The sequence below is a fragment of the Vipera ursinii genome (genome assembly GCF_947247035.1).
Source record: "Vipera ursinii genome assembly, chromosome: 2".
NCBI classification, from domain to species: Eukaryota; Metazoa; Chordata; class Lepidosauria; order Squamata; family Viperidae; genus Vipera; species Vipera ursinii.
The window spans coordinates 192,270,869-192,295,579 of NC_139513.1; the positions used below are offsets into that span (position 1 = coordinate 192,270,869).

At 41.5% G+C, this 24,711-nt stretch overlaps 1 protein-coding gene across 2 annotated transcripts in view; it reads right to left on the bottom strand.

The window, feature by feature from the left end:
- Positions 1 to 1,059: 1,059 nt before the first annotated feature.
- The window catches only part of NCAPD2 (non-SMC condensin I complex subunit D2), a 42,104-nt gene continuing 18,452 nt past the window's right edge, over positions 1,060 to 24,711 (bottom strand). The window contains exons 17-31 of one of the 2 annotated variants that reach the window (XM_083351895.1): positions 24,121 to 24,254; positions 22,391 to 22,523; positions 17,336 to 17,420; positions 16,722 to 16,814; positions 16,350 to 16,567; positions 15,401 to 15,512; positions 14,897 to 15,020; positions 14,611 to 14,766; positions 14,286 to 14,463; positions 12,339 to 12,433; positions 11,565 to 11,645; positions 2,953 to 3,139; positions 2,659 to 2,800; positions 1,594 to 1,746; positions 1,060 to 1,334 (exon numbers count right to left, since the gene is read on the bottom strand). In XM_083351895.1, the coding sequence (XP_083208021.1) occupies positions 1,252 to 1,334; positions 1,594 to 1,746; positions 2,659 to 2,800; positions 2,953 to 3,139; positions 11,565 to 11,645; positions 12,339 to 12,433; positions 14,286 to 14,463; positions 14,611 to 14,766; positions 14,897 to 15,020; positions 15,401 to 15,512; positions 16,350 to 16,567; positions 16,722 to 16,814; positions 17,336 to 17,420; positions 22,391 to 22,523; positions 24,121 to 24,254 (1,974 nt within the window). In that variant the 3' untranslated portion in view covers positions 1,060 to 1,251. Of the gene's footprint in view, positions 1,335 to 1,593; positions 1,747 to 2,658; positions 2,801 to 2,952; positions 3,140 to 11,564; positions 11,646 to 12,338; positions 12,434 to 14,285; positions 14,464 to 14,610; positions 14,767 to 14,896; positions 15,021 to 15,400; positions 15,513 to 16,349; positions 16,568 to 16,721; positions 16,887 to 17,335; positions 17,421 to 22,390; positions 22,524 to 24,120; positions 24,255 to 24,711 lie in introns of both variants that reach the window. The other variant, XM_083351894.1, reaches the window with a different exon arrangement.

Here is a 24,711-nt window from a genome sequence, read left to right on the forward strand (position 1 = left end):
CATGAAGAGACAAGAAAAATAGTATGTTGTAGTATCTCTATCACCTGATTTTAAATTTGTTTTATTATTTTGTGGTTGTGCTGATGCATCCATTTTTGGACCCCCATTCAGTGAATTTTGGATACAGTGGGCAGCATTTAGTTCAGACTTCATGCTCAAATAATGGACAAAGTCTGGACAATTGACACAAGTATAGTAGTTTACAGGTGTTTATATAAAAATGATGTAAATTCAACTGTAACACTATTTCTCCCCCATTAGTCTGCAAAAATCAAGATTTTATTGATTTCTCAATTGCTCATTAGGGTCTCCCAACCCTGGCAACTTTTTAAGATGTGCGGATTTCAACTCCCAGAATTCCCCAGCCAGCTGGGAATTTAAAGTCCATGCATCTTAAAGTTGCCAAGGTTAGGAAACCCTGTTTTAGATAGGCAAAGCCAACTAGAACTTAAACAGCCATCTGTTGCTTGTCCCGTCCAGGTCATTTAGGGAGCCTTTCATCTGGAAACTGAATCTCTTCTACAGGTTGAACTCCACTCCTGTTCAAATGCAGATGTGCTGTTTGTGAGAGAACATTTCTCTTCTTTTTCTTTTAAACTCAGATCAAACCAAGAGTTCTAAATTTGTATTTGTTTTTATTTTTCATTACTGATTTTGTTGACTGATTCCTGTGTGATGGCTATATAGATGGCTTCAAATTTGTTTGAACTCAGCACTAATTACCATGAACTCTTATTTTAAAAAGCTCTTTTCCACACTGTATTTTAAATTTTGTGCCTTATTTAACTTAAATTTTCCTTTATTTTGTTTCCCAATTTGGTTACTTAGTTCCATTAAAAAAGCATTCTGCTTACTGTACTCCCTTAAAAGAACATTCCGATTCTGTCCTTTATGTATGCTAATGCATCTCTTTAACTAATGTAAGCATGGAAACAGGCTTGTATTATATCAAGGTACATTTTTGTGGTTCTCAAACATCTCCTAGTTAATATGAATAGGTAGGAATTTCAGTCATGCTCCTAAGACATAATACAAAAGTAATAATAATAATAATCAGAACATGTATTTATTGAAAGGCATATTTTAATCTATCAACCATGTGAGTAAGAAATTGTCACGATGCCAAGTCTTGAAATCTAAAATAAACCTCTCGTGTAACTTTACCAAAAATAAAAAAGGGACCCAGTTCATTCTGAAATCTTGGAAACTTTTGTTCCCGTTAACCAACAGAATCAACAAAAAGGCAGGTAATCATCGAGAGCGGTGAGATGATAAACGAGAAATGGGAGTTGTTTTGCTGGGGGTCTCCTCCGCTTTCAATTCAGCATCAAGGTCTGAAAGAAGCAAGAAATGACCTTCAGAGAACTGGCATAGAAAGAAGACTTATGGCAACAGGCAGCATATTCAACCAGCTCATATTAATTTTATGAAAATATAATCTCCTCTCTAACATAACAAACAATCCAGAGCTTAAATAGGGTTAATGGAATTAACACAAAAATTATTCTTGTATTCTGAGCTCCCCCAAAGATGAGCTCCCAAATGCATTTTGACTAGTCCACTATCTTAAATTCAGACAGAGAATATTTTCACCTTCATCTAGGCTGTTCTCTTCATCACTAGAGAAAACAATGGTAACTTTGTGTTTGGGAGTCTTCCTCTTAGATCGAGTAATGCGGGGCTCAGGAGTAACGAAGGCAGAGTCAGTCTTTCTGTTGGATGCCCGAAGAGGTCGCCGACAGGATCCTAAGAAAGGAAACAGACATTTCATTTTTATCAATAACTGAGCTTTCGGATAAGTGCAAGTCACATCTCATATTGTTCCAAAGAACTGAATTAGCAGGAGTCATACTTAAATTTTGTGTTCTTTGTAAAGTAAGCAAGATAAATACTCTTTCCGGATGATTTGAAGTGTTTAGTATAAAATTAAATGTAAAAGTGGGAGTATTTCAACCAGTTGTTGTCCCCTTGGTATGGGGAGTAAGTATAACCCTGTAGAGACACATGTAGCAATTTGCAGTAGTCATTATCCTATCAAATCATTGCAAATGGTTTTCAATCTTCAAGTAAAATGCTAATAAGGCATGCTCTTATTCCTTCATAGGAAAGCTAGATATTTTTCTGCAAAATTAGATGGGAGGATGGGTATGCTAGATAGTGCTCTGCAGCAATTGAAAAGTCATTTTCATGAATTCTCTGTATATTTTGCTGGACTTTCCTTACATCTTTTGTTCAACATTAACTTGGGTACCATTTTTCCTCATCCAATAACAGTTTAGAGCATGTTTTGGAATGACGCTGAGCTTGTCGATCAGAAGGTCGGCAGTTTGGCAGGTCGAATCCCGAGTGCTGCGTAACAGAGTGAGCGCCTGTTACTCATCCCAGCTTCTGCCAACCTAGCAGTTCGAAAGCAGTAAAAATGCAAGTAGAAAACTAGGGACCACTCCGGTGGGAAGGTAACAGCGTTCCGTGCGCCTTTGGCATCTAGTCATTCCGGCCACATGACCACGGAGATGTCCTCGGACAAGCGCTGGCTCTTTGGCTTTGAAATGGAGATGAGCACTGGCCCCTAGAGACTAGCACGCATGTGCGGGGGAACATTTACCTATATATTTAAATATCTGAATTAGGAAGTGTTAGGATAAAACACAGACATACGTGATGCTACTTTCTTTATTGGCCGCAGCACAGGTGTTTTATTGCCTTCTGGGTATGTGGCCTCCTGTGGAGCTTCAGTGAAGGAATCCAGACCCTTGTGGTGACACTTATGGAGCTTCTGTTCAAATTCTTCAATAAGAGCCTGAGGAATGGTATCACATACAGAGGAGAAATATAAATTTTGTATCATAGACTTAATTATTATATATCCATGATCTAGCAATGAGTTTTTTCACACACAAAAAAGGTAGCATACGTCATTTTGCTAGCGTGGGACAAAAAGATGACCCTCACCTTCATCTCTGGCTTAGTGGCCGCTCTACGAACCCGTCCCAACACAGCAAGGAAGTGGTTGTAGACCACCAAGTCCTGGAGTTTATCAGCAAAGCAGTCGAAGTTGTCTTGCATCTTACGGAGCCCTCGTTCTGTGAGAGGAAGCAAGGTAAGGCAGTACGCCAAATCATGGTGCTGGCGCTCTGTTCTAAAAAAGAGGAAGCAAAATAATGCAGCTTCAGTGGTCAAGACCTACTTTCTCAACCAAACACAAAGAACACATTACACTGAAGGATAGCGAGAAGCGTTGTTCCCCAAATGAACTGTATGCCTATGACTACATATCAGGAAGGACAAAACATATCCCCACAAAAATACCCAAGAACTGTCCCAAGCTGTGATAACACAGCAAAAGTAAATTAAGAACAAAAGAATCCTGCTGAATAACGCTGAAACCTACCAAGCTTAGCATTTTGTCTCCTGCATAGGCCAATCAGATACCCTAGGAAGATACCCACACAAGGGTCAGAGCTACAGATCTCATGGATGTTTAAAATTCCTATAGATAATTGTTTCATGTGTATTATTCTAGAGCCCACAATTAATATATTTTCTCTCTACAGAGTAAGTACCCACGTTTGTTGCACTTGGATCCTACTGATTTCCACTTCATCCTTAATTGACTCAGTTTAAATCCCTTAATTATAGGATTACATATTTAACACTATTATTGATGGGCCTCTCTGCAGAATTCAAAATAAATCAGTAAAAATCACCCAGAAGGAAACCAAAGAACTTCAGAATTATAAATCAGCTGCCTTTAAACAAGTAATGTGGCTGCTCCTCCCCTCATGAATAAGTAAGGTACTCTGTGAGCTTATTTAAGAGGAAGGAAAGAAAAAGGGCAGTGAAAGAGAAAGGTAACAATTGAAGGCATGAAGCCCCAAAGTATTTGTTCATGGCTACTGGAATTCAAACAGTTTGTTGACAAAAATTAGATGGCAAAGAAAAGAATGGTTGCCAAGATGACAAGGGAGATTTCTGAATATGAATCCATACTCTCATTTCTGAATTGCCTTGCGAGGCTCAGGAAATTTTCAGTTCCACCAAGCTTGGCGCTAACAAGGCAGGTGGCCTTCTATTCTATTCAAGGTTGAAGGAAGCTTATTCTGCCTATGTACCTTTTTTCTCTGGCCTGGCCGGGAAGTTGGCATGAGGAAGAGACATCATGAACTTTGCAACAACCAGCCCAGAACTAAAACAGAGTGTATTTTGAAACCAAGGAGATTCAGGCTTAATTTACTCAAGAGAACAAGCTGTTGACTTGTAATAGTGGTTATTCAAGTCTGTTTCTCTTTGTAAACTCACACAGGGGAAGTTGCACCTGTACAAATTAATCTTCTAGATTAGAACATTCTTTAACAGGTTTTTTAGGAGGATGTGTCCCCTAAAGACCCAGCTCTCACTGAACTTCAATTCCTAAACCACTAATATGCTCCATTATAGGAAAGAAGCATTTGCTATAAGGGAAAGTTTTGTGGATTGTGAGAATGAATGCAATGTCAGCATGAGTGACCTCAGTTATCCTATTTCTCACGGATCCTATGTACATGTGATACGGAGAGAAAATTCATAGGGCTGGGGTAACTACTGTATGGAAAAAATGGAACATCCAAACTTTCATTTCCTCTGGGCCAGTCATCTAAACCAGGGCTTTTCAACCAGTGGTATGTGTACCACTTGTGGTACATTGGCACCTGGCAGGTGGTACACAACCATCCTAGAAAAGTGGTAGCGGGGAGGGGAATGGCAGCACCGCACAAACCTGAGTGACAGATGGCTGGAGCTGCAGGGCTGAGCGGAAGCGCCAGGATCAACATTTCTTCGGGGCCGTCAGGGCTCAGCAGAAGCGCCAGGATCAGCGCCAGGCTCCAGCTGGAGCTCGGCGCTGATCCTGGTGCTTCTGCTGAGCCCAGAAGAAGCGCTGATCAGCTGGAATGTTGCAGCATCTCCAGGGTCTTGTGATTTACATTCAGATGCTTGGCAAATGATTCATATTTATGATGGTCACAGTGTCCCAGGATCATGTGAAGTGACCAAAACCTGCTGCAACCACCCAGCAGACGGGGGGGGGGGGGGAGAGAATAAAAATGAAACACCCCCCACCCTATCCCCGCTGCCAATCCTCAACGGAAATGCTCACAAAAACGAAAATCTTGGACAGGAGGAATAGCGCCGCCAGGCGGGCAGGCAGGCATCTTGCTCAGCTGTGGCTTGGGGGGCACTTTTTTCAGTGTCATTGTAACTTCAAACAGTCACTAAGTGAAGTGTTGTAAGTCCAGGACTACCTGTACTTCATCACATTTTTCCTTTTTTGGGGGGGCATCAAGTTTTTGACACCTTGCTAGGCGACTGGTGGTACTCGGATGTTGCCATATCCTAGAAGTGGTACAATGGGTGAAAAAGTTGAAAAGCCCTGATCCAAATGCCATTAATGACACAGAATAAACAGCAGCCTTTTTATTATTGGAAATAGTACTGCAATAATCACTAGTCTCGTTAAACAGTGGATGATATTCAGAGGCATGTTACCTCATTAAGGTAGCATCAATCACTAATAAATCCCCCTGAGATCTATTATTTATTCTTACCTGATGTAGTAAAAGCAAGGATTATAACTGAGGTTTTCATATGATTTTACCTCCCTTAGGCATGGGTGTGTACATGCATGTGTGTGAATATAGGAAGTCCTCAACTTATAACAGTTCGTTTAGTGACTGTTTAAAATTACAGTGGCAGCGAAAAGTGTCTTAAGACCCTTTTTCACACTTAAGGCCATTGCAGCATCCCCATCGTCATGTGATCAAAATTCAGATGCTTGGCAACTGGCTTATATTTATTACAGTTGCCGTCTCCCAGGGTCATATGATCAGTTTTTATGACCCTCTGACAGGCCAACTCAATGGGGGAGCCAGATTCATTTAACAACCATTTTATTAACAGCTGCAGTGATTCACTGAAGAACTGTGGCAAGGCCACAAAATGGGGCAAAACTCACTTAACAAATGTTTCATTTAGCAACAGAAATTTTGGGCTCTTTCCTTTTTCCTCTTTATACTACAGCAGGGGTGTCAAACTCAATTTCATGGAGGGCCGCCTCAGCATTGCGGTTGCCCTCAGGGGGCCGGGTGGGCGTGGCCTACTGGGTGGGCGTGGCTAGAGTGCGTATGGCCTACTGGGTGGGCGTGGCCAGCTCTACATCGTTCGCATCAAGGGTGCTTATGGGGGCCTGGGCAGGAGTGGGACAGATCTGGGGGTCTCTGGCAGGAGGAGGGTCTCTGGGCCAGGGCCAAGGCAGTGGGGGCCGTTCCCTCACTGTTTCCAGGATGGCTTCGCGGGCCACATGAAACCACCGGATCCGGCCCCCAGGCCTTGTGTTTGACATGTCTGTACTACAGTATATCTTTTTTTCCCTTTCCCTCCCCCTCCTTCTATTACTTTTTTGAATTTCTCTTTGTATTTTATATTTTGATAAACCAATAAGTTTGAAATGAAATAACAATTGGGGATCAATTCTGGTAGCAAGTCGAGGACTAAGTGTATATATTTGTGCCACTGTACGCCATCACCTTTACAATGATCACTGAAGAGCATGAACAAGAAAATGTGGAATTTAAGAATCAGCAGAAATTCAGGTACAATCAGGTTTTCTGAGGAGCTCAGTCGAATGAGCTCTTGAGGCTCCTGGAGTGCACATCCAAACTTTTGGAATTATTCATGGTTAGGTTCTGGAAAATCTAGTCTCTTCTAAGTGTCCCTTTTGTTCCCTCCTCCCACATCACACACACAAAAAAAGAAGTCAAAACATTTGATGGTAATGAGAGACAACATCTGGCTGAGGGCAAACAAAAGCTCCTAACATCTTATCCAAAGGCAAAAATAATGGCGGCCAAGGCCATAATCTGCTAGAACCCGATGGTGATTGTGGCCATTGCTCTCAGACTATCACCTTTCACAATGTAGTTGTGGTACGTTGCTGGTTAAATAATTCAAAATTACCTCTATAGACGACAGCACATACAAGGGATGAATGCCGGACTTGTACTAATTATACAGAAACAGAATACAGAAAGCACAGAGGTTGTATGAGGGAAAGTATTTTTTTTTCCTAACAAGAAGCCAGTCACCCATGTGTGGCACACATTTGATTAGAAATGATAATGATTAGAAAAATGTCCACATTTGATGGATCATCTTTGGTCAGTTGCAATCTTGAAGACTAGCATTCAATACCAATGTAGCTATCAGTCAATCTGGTTCAAAGCAAAATAGAATGGGATACATGTTTGGTGATTTCCATGAAAATAAGCATCTTTTAAGAGGCCTGTGTGACAACCCAGTCTCCTTCTTGAAAAGAAAGGATGATTAAAGTTGATACCATCTGGAATTTCTGAACCTGTGTGATCAACCTATGTACTTAACTTATCTGTTGACTTAAAGACTGGGCAATAAACAACAAACCAGGTAAAACGAAAGATAGTAATATTAGTAGTAGTAGTAGTAGTAGTAATAACAACAACAACAACAATTGTATGCATACATATCCAAAATGAATACCCACATAATCAACTTGGACTGAAGACATATTGGAATAGTAGGATAAAATTCAAATCACAAGGATGTAGAATGAGAAAGATTGCTCTATTCCTTGGGTGCTATAAAGTACGAAGAGAATGGTGAATAGCCATTGTGTTTGTTGCTTAGCAACAGTTATACATCTCCCTTAATCCAACAGCTTGATTACCTCTTCAGGGAGAGCAGAAGAAAAGTTTGGATGCCAGTCAAAGGGGGAAGAATGCCAGCCCTTAAAATGAGGACCCACCAATCTGAATCCACTCATTTGAAGTAACAGTTTGCCAATTGTCTTGACAGTGAAATAGTTTCTTCTACAGAATAGAATTCTGGATTCTACAAGGGGATAGTAAACAAACAGACAAACAAAGCATTTAGCCTGGGATGTGTAGAAGAAAAAAAATTAAAAGGAGTTCACGGGTTCTGATTCATGGACTGAGTTGCAGAATATGGCTGGGACCAAAGCATCCTGGTGGCAAAACAGAACGAATCTTTCTGAGGGACAGAACTCCTCACTGACACAGAAGTCAAAGTAGTCAGGCAGCATCATTAGGAGAACCATCCCAGGTTTCATTTTTGATTTACAATCCAAACTGTATTGTTGGAATCACAAATAGAAGGAAAGATGAAGAAATAGATCCTGGTTTTTGTTTCTGGCTCATATACTGATAAGAGAAATGTTTGAGGGAAGAAATGGCCTAATTAAAAAAAAAACATAACAGGAATGAGAGTTGAGATATGGTTTGTAACTGCACCAAAGAAAGGATTAAGTTTTAGACAAGCCAGAATTTAGTATAGATTTGCTGGCCTTTTTAAAAAAAGAGTAAATACTGCAAATGCCTCTCAAAGAAGGGAAACATATTGCTGTAAATGCATTTAAAAAAAAAACTGTTTAGAATTTTATGCTATATAGTAGCACTGCTGTACAGACGCCTTGAAAGAAAAATGCTAATGAATGAAAACCAAAACTGAGGACTTCAGCGTGATCTGACTTTAGAAGACAGACTTTTTGCCAAAAGCTCAGCTAATGTTCCAGAATGCTAAACTGTGTAGACATCACACGAAGGCAAAGCCCAGAGATTATCTACTGTATTCTTTAATGCAGACTAGAGCAATGTTTCTCAGCTCTGGCAATTTTAAGATGATTGGACTTCAACTGCCAGAATGCTGCTGGGGGAATTCTGGGAGTTGACATTCAATCATCCTAAAGTTGTTAAAGTTGACAAACTGGTCTGGAGAGATCAACCTTGATACGGGTTGATTACATTGACAGAACGAAGACAAAGTACAAAAGTACAGAACACAAAGTACAGAAATAACCAGATATAAGATAAAGTATCTAGGTCAGGATCTTAGGCTATTTTCAACGAGAATCTGTGTAAAAAAGTAGTTGTTAGAGATAGGATATAGATTTGGGGCCATTAATGGAAGATCAGAATTTGGCAAGATTCATTCTTAGAAATGGAGAATCCACGATGAAAAGGGCAAATGTTTGGTGTTGCGAAACTCACTCTGCACATATATGTCTGAGGCTGGATTACAGATTCACTTTGACAAGAAAAGTGTTACAAAACATCCTGGTCTATTGGCTGGTTGGCTGCCTTTTCAGTTTCTAGGGCAGCATTCATATTGGACAAATCACTCTTTTTTAAAGAGACTACTTTGGAAAGTTCACAAAATAGGGACAAGGTTTTGAGACAAGGTTTTGAGAGATGCATCTGTTTTAACATGATGGTGAACAAGGCACAAAAGTAGCTGATTTTATAATTAAGAAAACAAATGACTGAATTTGCTTACACTAGGGTTGTCAAACTCGCAACGTCACGTGACGTGTCACGACTTTTTTTCCCATTGCCGGCAATGGGGTGGGCATGGTTTCAGCATGACATCTGGACTACGGGCTGGCACTTTGACACCCCTGGCTTACACTCACATCACATTTTAAGCAGTCATTCTAAATCTTAAGAAAAGCATTCATAAATGGCAGGAGTGGAGGTTCTAAAAACTGCATAAATAGCTTCCTTATAAGCAGGATAGTACAGGTAGTCCTCACTTACTGACTGCTCATTGACTGACTGTTCAAAATTACAATGGTGCTGAAAAAAGAGACATATCACGGGTCTTTAAAGCTGCGGCCATTGCAACGTCTGTTCAGTCAAGTGATAGTGATTTAGGCACTTGGCAACTAGCACACATTTATGATGATTGCAGTGTTAATCATGGCCAAGAGATTGCCATTTGCAAAATTCACAGACAGCTTCTGCAAGCAAAGTCAATGGGGAAGCCAGGAAGTATTTATAATTATGTGACATTGAAATTAACAATTAGAGCTAGAACTGGTGATGTTGTACTTAACAACTTTGCTATGTGACAAGAGTTGCTAGTCCCAATAGCAATCAATGAGAGTTGCCTATAGGCTAGCATTGTCATATAGCCCCCCTCTCCACATTTATTATGTTGCTTCACTAGGGTTACCCATACAGGTGTCCTCATGTCATGATGGTAATCAGGACTGGAGTTTCCATTACTAAGCAATGAAATTGTAAAGTTCTATGTCACATAACCCCATCGCTAACAATGGCAATCCTGGCACTTCCTGTTGCTGTTGTTAACCAAATCCCACTTGTTTTAGCTGAGGACCTATTCTGATCCAAATCATTCCCAGCTTGGTTCCTCCCAGCCCTGGGCATCGATTCTTCCAAGGCAAGGCACTTCCTCCCCTTCAACTTCTCAAACCATCTATCCCCCCCTACCTTTTGGGCTACCCTCTCCTGTGCCTTTTGGGACAGCCCCACAACTGCATGGGGCTGCTTGTCATATCGTATTTTAGAAGCTATTTGGTGGTAGCAAAATCCCCTGAGCCACAGCAGGGCGAGAAAATGCGCTTCCTTTCTCCAATCCCTGGAGACAGTCCAGCCAGATACTGTGTTTTCCCAAAAGTAAGACCTACTCTGAAAATAAGCCCTAGCTTGAGTTTTGTGGGTGGGTCTAATATAAGTCCTACCCCAAAAATAAGCACGCCTAAAAATCAAGCTGGTATGTGTGTGTAGCTGCCGTGTGGCTCATCGCGCCAGTGCTGCTGCTCGTGGCAGGAGGCTGCATAGCACTTTGAGCCGTTGCTGTGAGTGGTGGCGGCAACGGTCCAAAGCACCACGGGGCATCCTGCCACCGGCAGTGGCAATGGCCTGAAGTGCTGCATGGCATTCTGCCCTGAGCAGCGGCACCGGTGTGAAGCACCAAGTGGGCTCCTGCCTCAAGCGACGGCACCAATGCTGTGCGCCATGTGTGTCTGGCTGCAAGTGGACACTGAAGAAGTCAAGCAGCAGCGCAAAAGGGGTCGGGGCATGGGAGGCCTGGCTACGGCGGTCCTAAGGTTAAGACATCCCCGGAAAATGAGACCTAGTGCCTCTTTTGGAGGAAAATAAAATAAAATACAAGACCGGGCCTTATTTCGGGGAAACAGGGCACCACGATCAATCAATGGTAGCAAAAGCACAGAGGGATACAGGATGGACACCACTCCTGTGTGAGCTGCACTAGTGCTCAGTTGCCTTCCAGGTGCAAGCCAAGGTGCTTGTAATCAGCTTTACACCTAAAGCTTTTCATGGCATAGGGCTAGGTTATTTGAGAAACCGCCTCTCCCTGAGGATATCTGCCTGTCTAGTAGACGACATAGTGTGGGAGTGCTCCAGGTTCCCTTCCTTAAATGTTGTCATCTGATAGGACCTCATTCTCAACCTACACACGGAATAGGACGCCACGGCCACTGTCTAACTATAACTGATGAAACGCTAGTTGCATCCTGCTAGACAGCAGCAGGGCTATTTGTTTGGTCTTTATGGCGCTATATCATTTTACACTGTGAGGAGAATGTATCTCCTCTCTAAATTTACTCTACTGGGGTTCTCATTCCAGAGGCCAAACCTTCTCATTTCAAGTTCAAAAGGACTGACAGACATTCTCACCCAGAACACTCATTCCTTTAGCAATTCCTTACTCACCGAGCAGTTCGAAATCGTTGGCAAAGTTTCTCTACCAGGCTCTCAGTTTGCTTGTCCTTAGTGATAAAAGAAAAAAGTTGCCTGGTGGAGGGGGGCAGAGTGCGGAGGAAAAGGAAGGAATACAAAAAAAAAAAAAGATTTCAAGTATTAATGTTCAGTATTTTACTCTTGGACTGCAATTACAAGATTACGAGGTTTTCTGACATGTCAGCTTTCTGTTCTTCTCAGTATTACTTAAAACAGGAGGCAAGTTAAGGAATTTCTTGAAATTTGATTTCTTGATCTCATTTCTTGTTTGGTTAGCTCAAGAAATTCATTGTCCACACAATATCGAAAGGCAATAATGCTTCTTTTATTGTTTCTTCCTCAAGAATTCCAAGCATTCAATATAATCCCAAACAAAAGTGCTTTTCAAAAGGCAACTGGACTTCCTCAGGTTTTTTTTCCTGGAGAATGTTTCGCTTCTCATCCAAGAGGCTTCATCAGTTCAGTGAGCTGAACTTCAGTAAACTGAAGAAGCTTCTTGGATGAGAAGCGAAACATTTGCAAGGAAAGTCCATTTTCCTTTTGAAAACAACCTTCAGGACAACCATGACCTGGATGATTGAGAATCTCCATAGACAATCCCAAACAAACTTGCATTCCATAATCTGACCTACTGTTTTGGCTCCCATTTTATGTGCCAAGTAATTTTAGGCATTAAGGAAGCTCAGTGCCTTAGACGTGACATGTAAAGGTGTGGAGGAGGAAAAAAAACTAAAATAAAAGGGCTACCTCATAATGGTATGGAAAGACTGTTCCTCTATGCCAGAGTCTGCATCCGAGAGGCGGCTGATGATGTCAGGGAGCAGGTTGTAAACAGCATTATCCTGCATTGCAAAGAAAGAGTGGAGTTTCTTAAACTCTTGAACCCATCCGGCTTTGGAGACAGGCCTCAACCTATATAAGATAATTCTGGATAAAATACAGATGCTAAGATCAAGACAAGCCAGACACATTTATTCAGAAGTTACATCTGGAAAGAGATTCCACTCTATCTTGGGAAGAAGGCCATTCCATTTATAGGAAAAACTGGAAAAGGCTATTTTGAGAGAGGAAATCAAACAATTTCAGCCAACAATTTCAGCCTTGGTGGAGCAGTGGGCTAATGCCTCCTTAAGTAACACCAGCTGCCTGCAATTATTGCAGGTTCGCATCCCACCAGGCTCAAGGTTGACTCAGCCTTCCATCCTTCCGAGGTAGGTAAAATGAGGACCCAGATTGTTGGGGGCAATTAAGCTGACTTTGTAATAATGCCGCTTGGGGTGTGTGTGAAAGCCCTAATAAGCAGGCATATACATAGAATGAAGGCTACTGCTAAGCTTGTAAGCCGCCCTGAGTCTTCGGAGAAGGGCGGGATATAAATGGAATTAAAATAAAATAAATAAATAAACAGAGCCTTGATTCGGAACATTTTGTTCTTTTATAGCTATGATCATAACAGGATGCTGTTACCCCCATTAATGAAATGTACATTACACTGAACTTTTCTATTCAGTTAAGAGTGGTTCCTGGTATCAGAGCTTTTCAACCAGTGGTACAGGCGCCACCTGTGGTACATTGGCAACTGGCAGGTGGTACATGACCATCCTAGAAAAGTGGTAGCTGGGGAGGGGGATGAGGTGAACCGGTGGCAGCACCGCACAAGCCTGAGCGAGAGAGGGCTGGAGCTGCAGGGCTGTCAGGGCTCATTGGAAGCGCCAGGATCTGTGCCAGGCTCCAGCTGGAGCTCGGCGCTGATCCTGGCACTTTCGAGCCCAGAAGAAGCGCCGATCAGCTGGAATGTTGCAGCATCTCCAGAGTCTTGTGGTTTACATTCAGATGCTTGACAACTGATTCATATTTATGACAGTCATAGTGTCCCAGGGTCATGTGAAGAGACCCAAACCTGCTGCAAGCACTCAGTGGACGGGGGGAATAAAAACCAAACACCCCCCATCCCATCCCCGCTGCCAATCCTCAACAGAAATGCTTACAATGAAAACCTCGGACAGGAGGAAGAGCGCCGCTGGGTGGGCAGGCAGGTGTCTTGCTCAGCTGTGGCTTGGAGGTCACTTTTTTCAGTGCCATTGTAACTTTGAACAGTCGCTAAGCAAACTGTTGTAAGTCGAGGACTACCTGTACTACTTCATCACTTTTTCCCTTTTTTTTTGGTCATCAAGTTTTTGACACCCTGCTAGGCGACTGGTGGTACTCGGATATTACCATATCCTAAAAGTGGTACAATGGGTGAAAAGGTTGAAAAGCCCTGCCTGGTATATCTGCACCAAAATACATTGGCTGGCAGTTTGATTCTAATCCGTGTTTTTCTGGCAGAAAAGGTTTTGTTTGGTTGTGAGCAAAGAGACTCACAGTATTCCACAGATCAGTAAGATGGAAAGGGTTAGGATTTAACTGAATGGTGCTTATTTAAAGCAGGTTGCCTGCATACTAAGGGCTGAGTAAAAACAAACACAAAAAATGGAGCCCTTTCTAATGTTTGAAATTATTCCATTACCAGCCCAATCTCAAACACCTACAGCCTGCTCCATAAATATTGAGAGCATTTCAAGTTTCTATTTTGGACATTTAAATGGCAACCATGCTTCAGTTATGTAGTCTACGAAGCATTATTTAAAATCTAGCAGCACAGAAATGAGGTTTTACATTTCTGAAAGTTTAGCACGAGGCCTCTTTCCTTACTTTGTTAGAGAGTTCAGTGAAAAAATTTCGAGCCAGATGAACAATCTCATCTTCAGGGTCAATGAGAAGAGCTGCCATCTCACTCACTTGCCCCTTCACCTTCACCATGTCTTTTAAGATCAGGTGAGTCATCACCATAGCAGCTGTCCGTCTGACATGTTGACAAGGGTCCCGCAACCTAAGGAGCAAAACCAAGCGACATCATGAGGTACACCGTCAGAACTTTTGAAGGCTTCAGTTGCTGGAAAGGTGTTTATGCTACACCCAGCTGGCTAGCTGGATTTCTTCACCTTCCAGGCCAGAGACCTTGCCCCCAAAGAATTACCTGGCATAGAGGTGGGGTGTCCAAGGCTCCACCAAGTTGGGAAAGCGGATGGCCAGGTCTCCAGCTGCAATGATGAGGTTTGCACGTACACTGGAGAGTGTGGCTTTCTCCATCATTGTAAAGAAGAGCCGCAAATGTGAGTCACAAAATTCTGCACTGCAGGGGAATGAAAAGCGAGCAAACTTCAGTTCATCAGTTAAAAGACTTCCCAGCTGTAAGAAGGAGCATAAAGCAGCACATCGGCAAAAAGGGTTTGGAAGAAATATTCCTCACAGAATAATCGTACCTGACCATACAGAATTTTCCCAGGGCCAACGCGGCAGCTGCTGAGAGTGCTGGATCACTATAGAGTCCCGGATTGTTGCAGATCTTGAGTACAAGGGGAACAAAGGCTGAAAGCAGCTGTTTTCCTATAAAGGCAAGAAAGCTGATCATTCTAGGGAACCTTAATACAAGTAAAAATCTTCAGGCATGCAAAATATATACTTGAGGCAAGCATAAAGAAGCCATTGTTAATAAGACAATTCATTTAATGTGGCCTATAATGTGATATGCTTCAGTCACTGAAAAACACGCACTCTGCCTCTGAATTTTTTAAAATATTATTTCAGTATAATCTAACATTCCGCATTCTCCTAACTGAGGCTGGTTACCTCATTGGGGTCGTGGCACAAAGTAATTGAAAGCTAGGGATTTGTGTGTATGTCTGTAGTTTAATTTCTCACCCACAAATAACAATTACAAGATTCATCAATAAGGGGGAAAACCCCCACTCAGCTTCCATATTTACCATCCAAGAGCTCTGTCTCACAAATGGTATGGATGAGCTCCGTTTCTGCATCTTCAGCAGAAGCCCCAACCAAGCCTAGGTCCTCCTCCATGGTGGTGTCATTCCCAGTGCACTATGCAGAAGGAAGAAATAACCGAAAGCTAGCACTGTTCTGCCCCTCAGTGGAGCAAGGCAGCGTCAAGATTAAGAAAACTAAGATCGCGTGAAGTACTAATACCACTTTACAATGCCTTGGTAAGGCCACACCTGGAATACTGCATCCAGTTTTGGTCACCACGAAGTAAAAAAGATGTTGAGACTCTAGAAAGGGTACAGAGAAGGGCAACAAATATGATTGGGGGACTGGAGGCTAAAACATATAGGGAACGGTTGCTGGAATTGGGTATGTGTAGTTTAACGAAGAGAAGGGTGAGGGGTGATATGATAGCAGTGTTCCAATATCTCAGGGGCTGCCACAAAGAAGAGGGAGTCAAGCTATTCTCCAAAGCACCTGAAAGCAGGACAAGAAGCAATGGATGGAAACTAGTCAAGGAGAGAAGCAACCTAGAACTAAGGAGAAACTTCCTGACAGTTAGAACCAATTAACCAGTGGAACAACCTGCCTCCAGAAGGGGGGAATGCTCCAACAATGGAAGTTTTTAAGAAGAGACTGGCCAGCCATTTGTCTGAAATGGTATAGGGTTTCCTGCCTGAGCAGGGGGTTGGACTAGATGACCTCCAAGGTCCCTTCCAACTTATTATTATTATTATTAAAAGGTCGAAGGCACTCATGATTCCCCCCCCCATATATACCACTACTCCTCGCAGTTAGCTGAGCAATTCTGCAGGATACACTCAGCAAAGGTCCCTGTCCCAAATTATGGAAATCTGAGTAACGTGATCTGATGGTGAGCCATTGAAATAACTGAAGGCAAGTAGACATGGAAACAAGAAGAATTCCAGTCCTCACCTTGCTAGTCTGGAATTTTACAGTGCTGGCAGCCTGTTCCTTTGCGTCTCTTTCTTCCCCAAGGACACGGCGCCTGCGTAGCTCATTGCTTACAGACAACTCCAGGTGTGCAAGCTGCTGCAAGGCCACATCTCCCGCAAGGGAGACCAAATGTGTTAACATAATGATATCAATCATGCTCGAGTCATCAGTTGCTTCACCGGAAGAAGATCCAAACTCTGGAGAGTAGACAATTTTTTTTAACAGTACACTTATTCTCTTTTCTTCTTTTCTCTTGCTGCCCTCTCTCGCCATGCCCCTTCTAAGTCACCTGCCTCAAGTATCGCAAGCAGACTTTGCCAAAAGCAGAGAACACGCCCACCTTCAACTCACCCGCCTCAGCTGCTGTACTAAACTCCTGCAACTTTTCCAGTGCTTGTTGGCTACAACACTGCAAGATCTGAGCGCATATTTCCTCAGGTCCTTCTGCCAACAGATAGATAAGGGCAACAGCTCTCTCAGTGAAGGGAATCCAATATGCACTTGAATGACCAAAACCTAGGGGGGGAAAGGCCTACAATTAGGCAAAATAACATACTTATAGCTATGCCTGAGGGACGCGGTGGCTCAGTGGGTTAGGACGCTGAGCTTGCCGATCTGAAGGTCAGCAGTTTGACGGGTCGAATCCCGAGTACCGCGTAACAAAGTGAGCGCCTGTTACTCATCCCAGTTTCTGTCAACCTAGCAGTTCGAAAGCACGTAAAAATGCGAGTAGAAAAATAGGGACCACTACGGTGGGAAGGTAACAGCGTTCCCTGCGCCTTTGGCGTCTAGTCATGCTGGCCACATGACCACGGAGACGTCCTCAGACAAGCGCTGGCTCTTCGGCTTTGAAACGGAGATGAGCACCAGCCCCTAGAGTCAGAAACGACTAGCACGCATGTGCAGGGGAACCTTTACCTTTACATTTAGCTATGCCTACCTTCCTCTCAGTTTCCCCAACTCACCCACAGTTATGGCCTCATGCAGACGCTTGAAAAGTAGATGTGACTGCGGAAGTCGGAAGGGAGTAATGTTTTTTCCAAAGTCAGACTGTGAGAAAAGAGAAAGATATTAGTCATATCCAGCAGAACGTTTTTGGTTTTCTTTATTGAAAGCAAAGCTAATTTGTGCTTCCTTAGTCCATTTTGAAGTTCCTATATGTTGAAAGAAGCTCCATCACAATTAGAGAAGATCCTGTTATAGAACTCAGATATAGTTCTGCCATACATACATGAACTTTTGGAAGTATATCAATTATCTCGTTAACAAATGTAAAACTATAGACCAAGCCTGAAGGCAAGTACTCTAAAAGTAGCTTAAAGAAATATCTTGTGCTGATGTTTTTTTATTAGTTTTATTCATTTATAACATAGAATGTGAAAATACAAAAGCAAATAGTAGGGGACAACAGCAGAAAAAGGGAAAACAAAAAAATCAGACATTAAAATCAAATCTCAACTTTTTACATTTCTATAGTAGTATGCACTGGCCATTTCTGTACTGTATTGGCAAATCAGTATAATTAGTAAAACCCAAAATCATAATATCATGTTTTTTCCACCTCAAGCACAAAGTCCAGAAGCGGTTTCCAAGTAGAAACAAAAGACTTGTGTTCTTTTCTTTTATCAACACAGTCAATTTAGCCGTCTCTGCTAATTCCATCAGCTTTTGTAACCATTTGTCCAAGGTAGGAATCGAGGCATCCTTCCATTTTTGTGCCTAGACTAGAGCAATCTTGCTGCAGTCATCATATATAAAATCAGAGTTCCAAATTTTCTTCCCCCAGTTCTCTTTCCACTAGACCCAAAAGGAAAGTTTCTGGTTTAATCTTTATGTTCACTTTAAGAATTTTCTGCATTAATATGAATCCTACTCCAATATTTCTTTGCCTTATCATATGTCCACCATAAATGATTTGATCTTAACATTTTCATTAAATCAAAAGAAAGGGGAAATTATAAATACGTTTTAGATTTTATGTGCCCACATTCTTGCACTTTTTATATTTTCTTCAAATTTGAATTGGGAAGGAAAGTAAATAGGAAAGTCTGCCATTTGAAACTCCAAGCTATCCTGCTAATATGAAGTCTGGTGATCCTCAGAAGCTCTTTGCTTAGCATAATCACTAAGTCATCTTGCCTTCTTTTCAAACGAATTCCCTACATGTCTTCCTTAAACATTCTGCCCCAAATGAATCCATTCTATCAAACATCTTATTCCCCTCTGCATCACTAAAAAGGTGAAAGAGAAGTCTAATTCATTAAAGTACGTTTTCAAATGCAGTTAGCTATCTCATAATGAATACATACACTTTTGGTGTAAAATATTTTGGATTGGTATTTACCTTCCTCTTACCCCTACAAGGTGCCCCTTTAATAAAAGGAGGCAATTTTCTAGGCACAATCCTTTATAAATATAATTATTCAGAGAATCCTGCAACACTACTATCTTTTATATACTTATCGTATTTCATGCATACTTTATTTCCTCTTCCTAATTAAACTGGCTGGCTTTTTACTTCTCTCTTTCTCACACATACACTGAACAGGTTTTAATTGTTTTGTCATAGAAGCATGGTGGCTTATGAGGTTAGGACATTGAGCTGATGATTGACAGGCTCATATTCGAGATCCAGTTGCTGTCGCAGGATAGGGTGAGCGCCTGTCACGTGCTCCAGCTCCTGCTGACCTAGCAATTTGAAAGGAGCGACTGCAAATAGATAGATGGGTACCACTTGGATGGACAATTTAAAGAGGATGTGAAAGGAGCTCCCAACTGGGTGTCCTCCAGGCAAAAGTGATGTTTCCGGCTGATTCTTTCACCAACACTTCGGTACTTTCCATATGGAAGTATTGTTGTTGTTGTTGTTAGTTGCGAAGTCGTATCCAACCCATCGCGACCCTATGGACAATGTTCCTCCAGGCCTTCCTGTCCTCTACCATCTTCTGGAGTCCATTTAAGCTCACGCCTACTGCTTCAGTGACTCCATCCAGCCACCTCATTCTCTGTCGTCCCCTTCTTCTATTGCCCTCAACCTTTCCCAGCATTAGGCTCTTCTCCAGTGAGTCCTTCCTTCTCATTAGGTGGCCAAAGTATTTGAGTTTTAGCTTCAGGATCTGGCCTTCTAAAGAGCAGTCAGGGTTGATCTCCTCTAGGACTGACCGGTTTGATCGCCTTGCAGTCCAAGGGACTCGCAGGAGTCTTCTCCAGCACCAGAGTTCAAAGCCTTCAATTCTTTGGCGCTCAACCTTTCTTATGGTCCAGCTTTCACTGCCATACATTGCAAATGGGAAGACCATAGCCTTGACTATACGCACTTTTGTTGACAGGGTGATGTCTCTGCTTTTTAGTGTGCTGTCTAGATTTGCCATGGCTTTCCTCCCCAGGAGCAAGCGTCTTTTAATTTCTTGGCTACAGTCCCCATCTGCAGTGATCTTGGAGCCCAGGAAAATAAAATCTGTCACTACCTCCATTTCTTCCCCATCTATTTGCCAGGAATTGAGAGGGCCGGATGCCATGATCTTGGTTTTCTTAATGTTTAGTTTCAACCCAAGTTTTGCACTCTCCTTCTTCACTTGCAACAAGAGGCTCTTTAGTTCTTCTTCACTTTCTGCCATTAGAGTGGTATCATCTGCATATCTTAGGTTGTTGATGTTTCTTCTGGCAATCTTAATTCCAACTTTTGATTCATCTAGCCCTGCCTTTCTCATGATGTGCTCTGCATATAAGTTAAATAGGCAAGGCGACAGTATACAGCCTTGCCGGACTCCTTTCCCAATTTTGAACCAATCAGTGGTTCCGTGTCCAGTTCTCACTGTTGCTTCTTGGCCCGCATATAGGTTTCTCAAGAGACAAATAAGATGGTCTGGTATGCCCATCTCTTTAAGGACTTGCCAGAGTTTGTTATGATCCACACAATCAAAGGCTTTAGCATAGTCAATGAAGCAGAAGTAGATGTTTTTCTGGAACTCTCTAGCTTTCTCCATGATCCAGCGTATGTTGGCAATTTGATCTCTAGTTCCTCTGCCTCTTCGAAATCCTGCCTGTACTTCTGGTAGTTCTCGATCCACATACTGCTGGAGTCTAGCTTGTAGAATTTTAAGCATAACTTTACTAGCATGAGAAATGAGTGCAATGGTGCGATAGTTTGAACATTCTTTGGCACTGCCTTTCTTTGGAATTGGAATGTAAACTGATCTTTTCCAATCCTGTGGCCATTGTTGAGTTTTCCAAATTTGCTGGCAAATTGAGTGTAGCACTTTTACTGCATCGTCTTTTAAGATTTTGAATAGCTCAGCTGGAATACTGTCACCTCCACTAGCTTTGTTGTTGCTCAGCTTTTCTAAGGCCCACTTCACTTCACATTGTAGGATGTCTGGCTCGAGGTCAGTGACCACCTCATTGTGATTATCAGGGACGTTAAGCTCATTCTTGTATAGTTCTTCTGTGTAATTTTGCCACCTCTTGCATGAAACGTTCCTTTCATCTCTCCAATTTTCTTGAAAAGATCTCTGGTCCTCCCTATTCTATTGTTTTCTTCTATTTCTTTGCATTGTTCATTAGCTTCCTCAGACAGCCATTTTGCTTTCTTAAATTTCTTTTTCTTTGGGATGGTTTTGGTTGCTACCTGTTGTACAATGTTGCAAACCTCTGTCCATAGTTCTTCAGGCACTCTGTCTATCAGATCTAATTCCTTAAATCTATTTGTCACCTCTACTGTATATTGAACAGGGATATGATTTAATTCATACCTGACTGGCCTAGCGCTTTTCCCTACTTTCTTTAATTTAAGCCTAAACTTTGCAACAAGAAGCTCATGGTCTGAGCCACAGTCAGCTCCTGGTCTTGTTTTTACTGACTGTATAGAGCTTCTCCATCTTTGGCTGCAGAGCATATAGTCAATCTGATTTCTGTGTTGACCGTCTGGTGATGTCCATGTGTAGAGCCGTCTCTTGGGTTGTTGGAAAAGAGTGTTTGCTATGACCATCGTATTCTCTTGACAAAATTCTATCAGCTTGTGCCCTGCTTCATTTTGTACTCCAAGGCCAAACTTGCCTGTTATTCCGGTTATCTTTTGGCTTCCTACTTTAGCATTCCAATCCCCCATGATGATAAGGACATCATTTTTGGGTGTTAGTTCTATAAGGTGCTGTAGGGCTTCATAGAACCGGTCAATTTCATCCTCTTCAGCACCGGTGGTTGGGGCATAGACTTGGACTACTGTGATATTGAATGGTTTGCCTTGGATTCGAACTGAGATCATTCTGTCATTTTGAGGATTGTATCCCAGTATTGCTTTTCCTACTCTTTTATTGACTATTAAGGCTACTCCATTTCTTCTGAGGGATTCTTGCCCGCAGTAGTATACCTGATGGTCATCTGAATTAAATTCACCCATTCCTGTCCATTTTAGTTCGCTGATACCTAAGATGTCGATGTTTAGTCTTGTCATCTCTTGATTGACCACGTCCAGCTTTTCTTGATTCATGGATCTTACATTCCAGGTTCCTATGGAGAAAAAATCTTTACAGCATCGGACTTTTTTTTCACCACCAGACATATCCACAGCTGAGCATCCTTTCGGCTTTAGCCCAGTCGCTTCTTCTTTTGTCTGTTTTAGGGACATTAAATTTTATTTACAGTACTATGGGATTCTTTACCCTGAATGTCGAAAACTTGAAATTTATTTTAATGTATGCAACACATTTAACAGTTCCAAAAAAGAATAAGCACATAGTGAAAACTGGATTCTCACCCTGATATGGTGCATTGAAACAGCCCATAAAACTAAGTAATTATTTAATATAACCTTGTATAAAACTGGCCATGCGCTTACAATACAGGATTACAAACTATAGCCACAGCAATGTTCAAGGCAGATATCAGTGAATCCTATTGAACAAAGATTCTGCCCTTGGAGTTATTCTCAGGTTGAAAAACTGACTTTTGTTGTCAGTTACATTTATTAGTCCACGAGTTACATAAAATGAGATAAAATATTATTCTCATCAAACTCTAACCTTCTGGCTATTGGCAATTTTGGAGAAAGCATTGCACACTTCCTGGGCAAGATGATAATCTTCATGGACTCTCTCATCTAATCCGACAGAGATTAAAAGATCCAGGTTACTTCCCACAATCTCTGGCTTCCCCCTATTGAGTGCAGAAAAATCCCTGATTAGATCCAAATATTATAGAAATCTCCACAATGATCTTAAGAAAGACCAAAGCATTGTGTCTTAGAGAAACAATGGACCAATACTAATTTCTTATGATGAATTATGCATAATTATAATGAATTATACATCAATTATTTACACATAATGTAAATCAAAGATTTCACTGGGTTGCTGAAATTAAGAATACAACATAAGGTAACTGACATGAAAAATGATAACATTTATATCAGCACAGTATTTTTATTAGGCCAATTATATCCTGTAAAGTTCTTGAGAAATGTTCAACAAGCTAGACCTTTGTGTTTGCAGGTGAGGTGATTGATAAGGCTAGAAGAGTATCAAAGCCATTTAGTCTGAGACTAAAAGTTGTCAAATTAATCAGAGCAAATCACTGAAACTTTAAATCTTTAGAAAGCAGCACAAATTATGTAACAAAATATCTAAAGACAAATGTTTTCATCACAGGGCCACAATACAATGCATATGCAACAATTAATATTGAGAATTTACTAGAAGAAAATATTTCTCCTTCAAAATAAAAGCAAGAGGGGATAGCCAAGTACCAGTCAACATTATTTTATTGTTGGGGTAATATATTTTGGAAAATATTCAGTGACTGATCAATGCACATGGAATGCTCTTGATGGAGGTGTTTTTCAAAACATGTCACATTGTTGAAATAAAATAATTGTCAACTCTACAAATGAGCATGTCTGCAGCCAATTTTTCCTACTCATTTTTGGTTGCCACACAGAACGGTGTGTATGTGTGTTTGCCCAGGTGCTTCACTAGTCCAAATAATCTTTGGTCTCATGGGAACCAAGGTCACCGGCTGCTCCCGAGACTGCAGGCTGGGCGTTGTGTAAAAAGCCCGCCAAGAAGATGTATTGAGGAACGTAGTTGCTTGCATATTTTTAGGGATGGGATTTTTAAACTTTGTACTGGGGAATTGTTACCTGTGTCTTCAGACTTGGTTTCACTTTTGATGTGCTGATACTTTGTAACTAATAAACATGTTTTTTGAGGAATTTGCAAGCCTGAGTTCTGCTTTATTCGTCTCTGTCTGTCGGAACCTTGACAATAATTGTGATAGGCACATAAGCACTCCCACTTTTTTGGGGGGGAGAATTTAATTTTGTGCCTGCCTCCCTCCACCTGCCTCCAGCAAAACTGGTAGGTTGAAGCAGGTTGCACAGGATCAGAACTCATGAAGTATTTGACAGCAGAATGCTAACATTCCACTACAACCAAAAGAACATTTATAGAAGTAATCCCAATTAGGAAAATCTTATTTCTAAGATACATTTACCTTTTCTCATGTGTTTGTTTTTCAACAAATACCAATGATCTAATTTCCTTGTGACTTTCTCTTACTCACATATGTATCTCCAGGTTTTAAACTGCTACTTCATAAACTGAAGGGTAGGGAGAGATCAACTAGATACCAAGTAAGACTACTTTCTTGAAGCTTCCCAAGGAACTAGATTCTTTAGAATATACTGCATACAAATACAATTATTATACCGAATCTTCTAAATATATTAGCCATATAGAAACAGCTAACAACTCACTGTGCCATCATTCCTAGAAGCATGATAGCAGCATGGCGTTCCAATCTTGAGCACTGCAATTTCTCAGTAAATTTTTCCCAGAGCAGTTGAATCACAATAGGTTTTATTTCATCCTTTTGCACAAACTCTGAGATCTAAGAAACAACAAAGGTAATCAGGAAATGAAACCAGGAGGTTTTTAAAATTAGTATAACAGTCAACCCCATCTGCAAACTCCAACCTAAAGCTATCTCTGACACTTTGCAGGCTTTCCTACTCTTTTTTCAATGTAGCGAGCAGGTGGCCTTTAAAGTTATTGCATCAGAATTAGGATTGAGCACAAATTTGACTTTTTCTTCCTTTGTAGAGATTTACACAGGGCATGTGGAAAGCTTCATTCATGCAGGATAAATTCATCCATTCAGTGGATGAAGTTAAAGGGGCAGGACTATATTGATAAAAACATATGAAGGGTTACCAGGGAAGCAAATGTTTGCTCCCTCTTTTAAACTTTAATGTAGAAATGAGATTGAGGATAGGTAGTAGTAGTCATAGTAGTCGTAGAGTTGGGAAGGACCTTGGAGCTCTTCTAGTCCAACCTCCTGCTGCTCT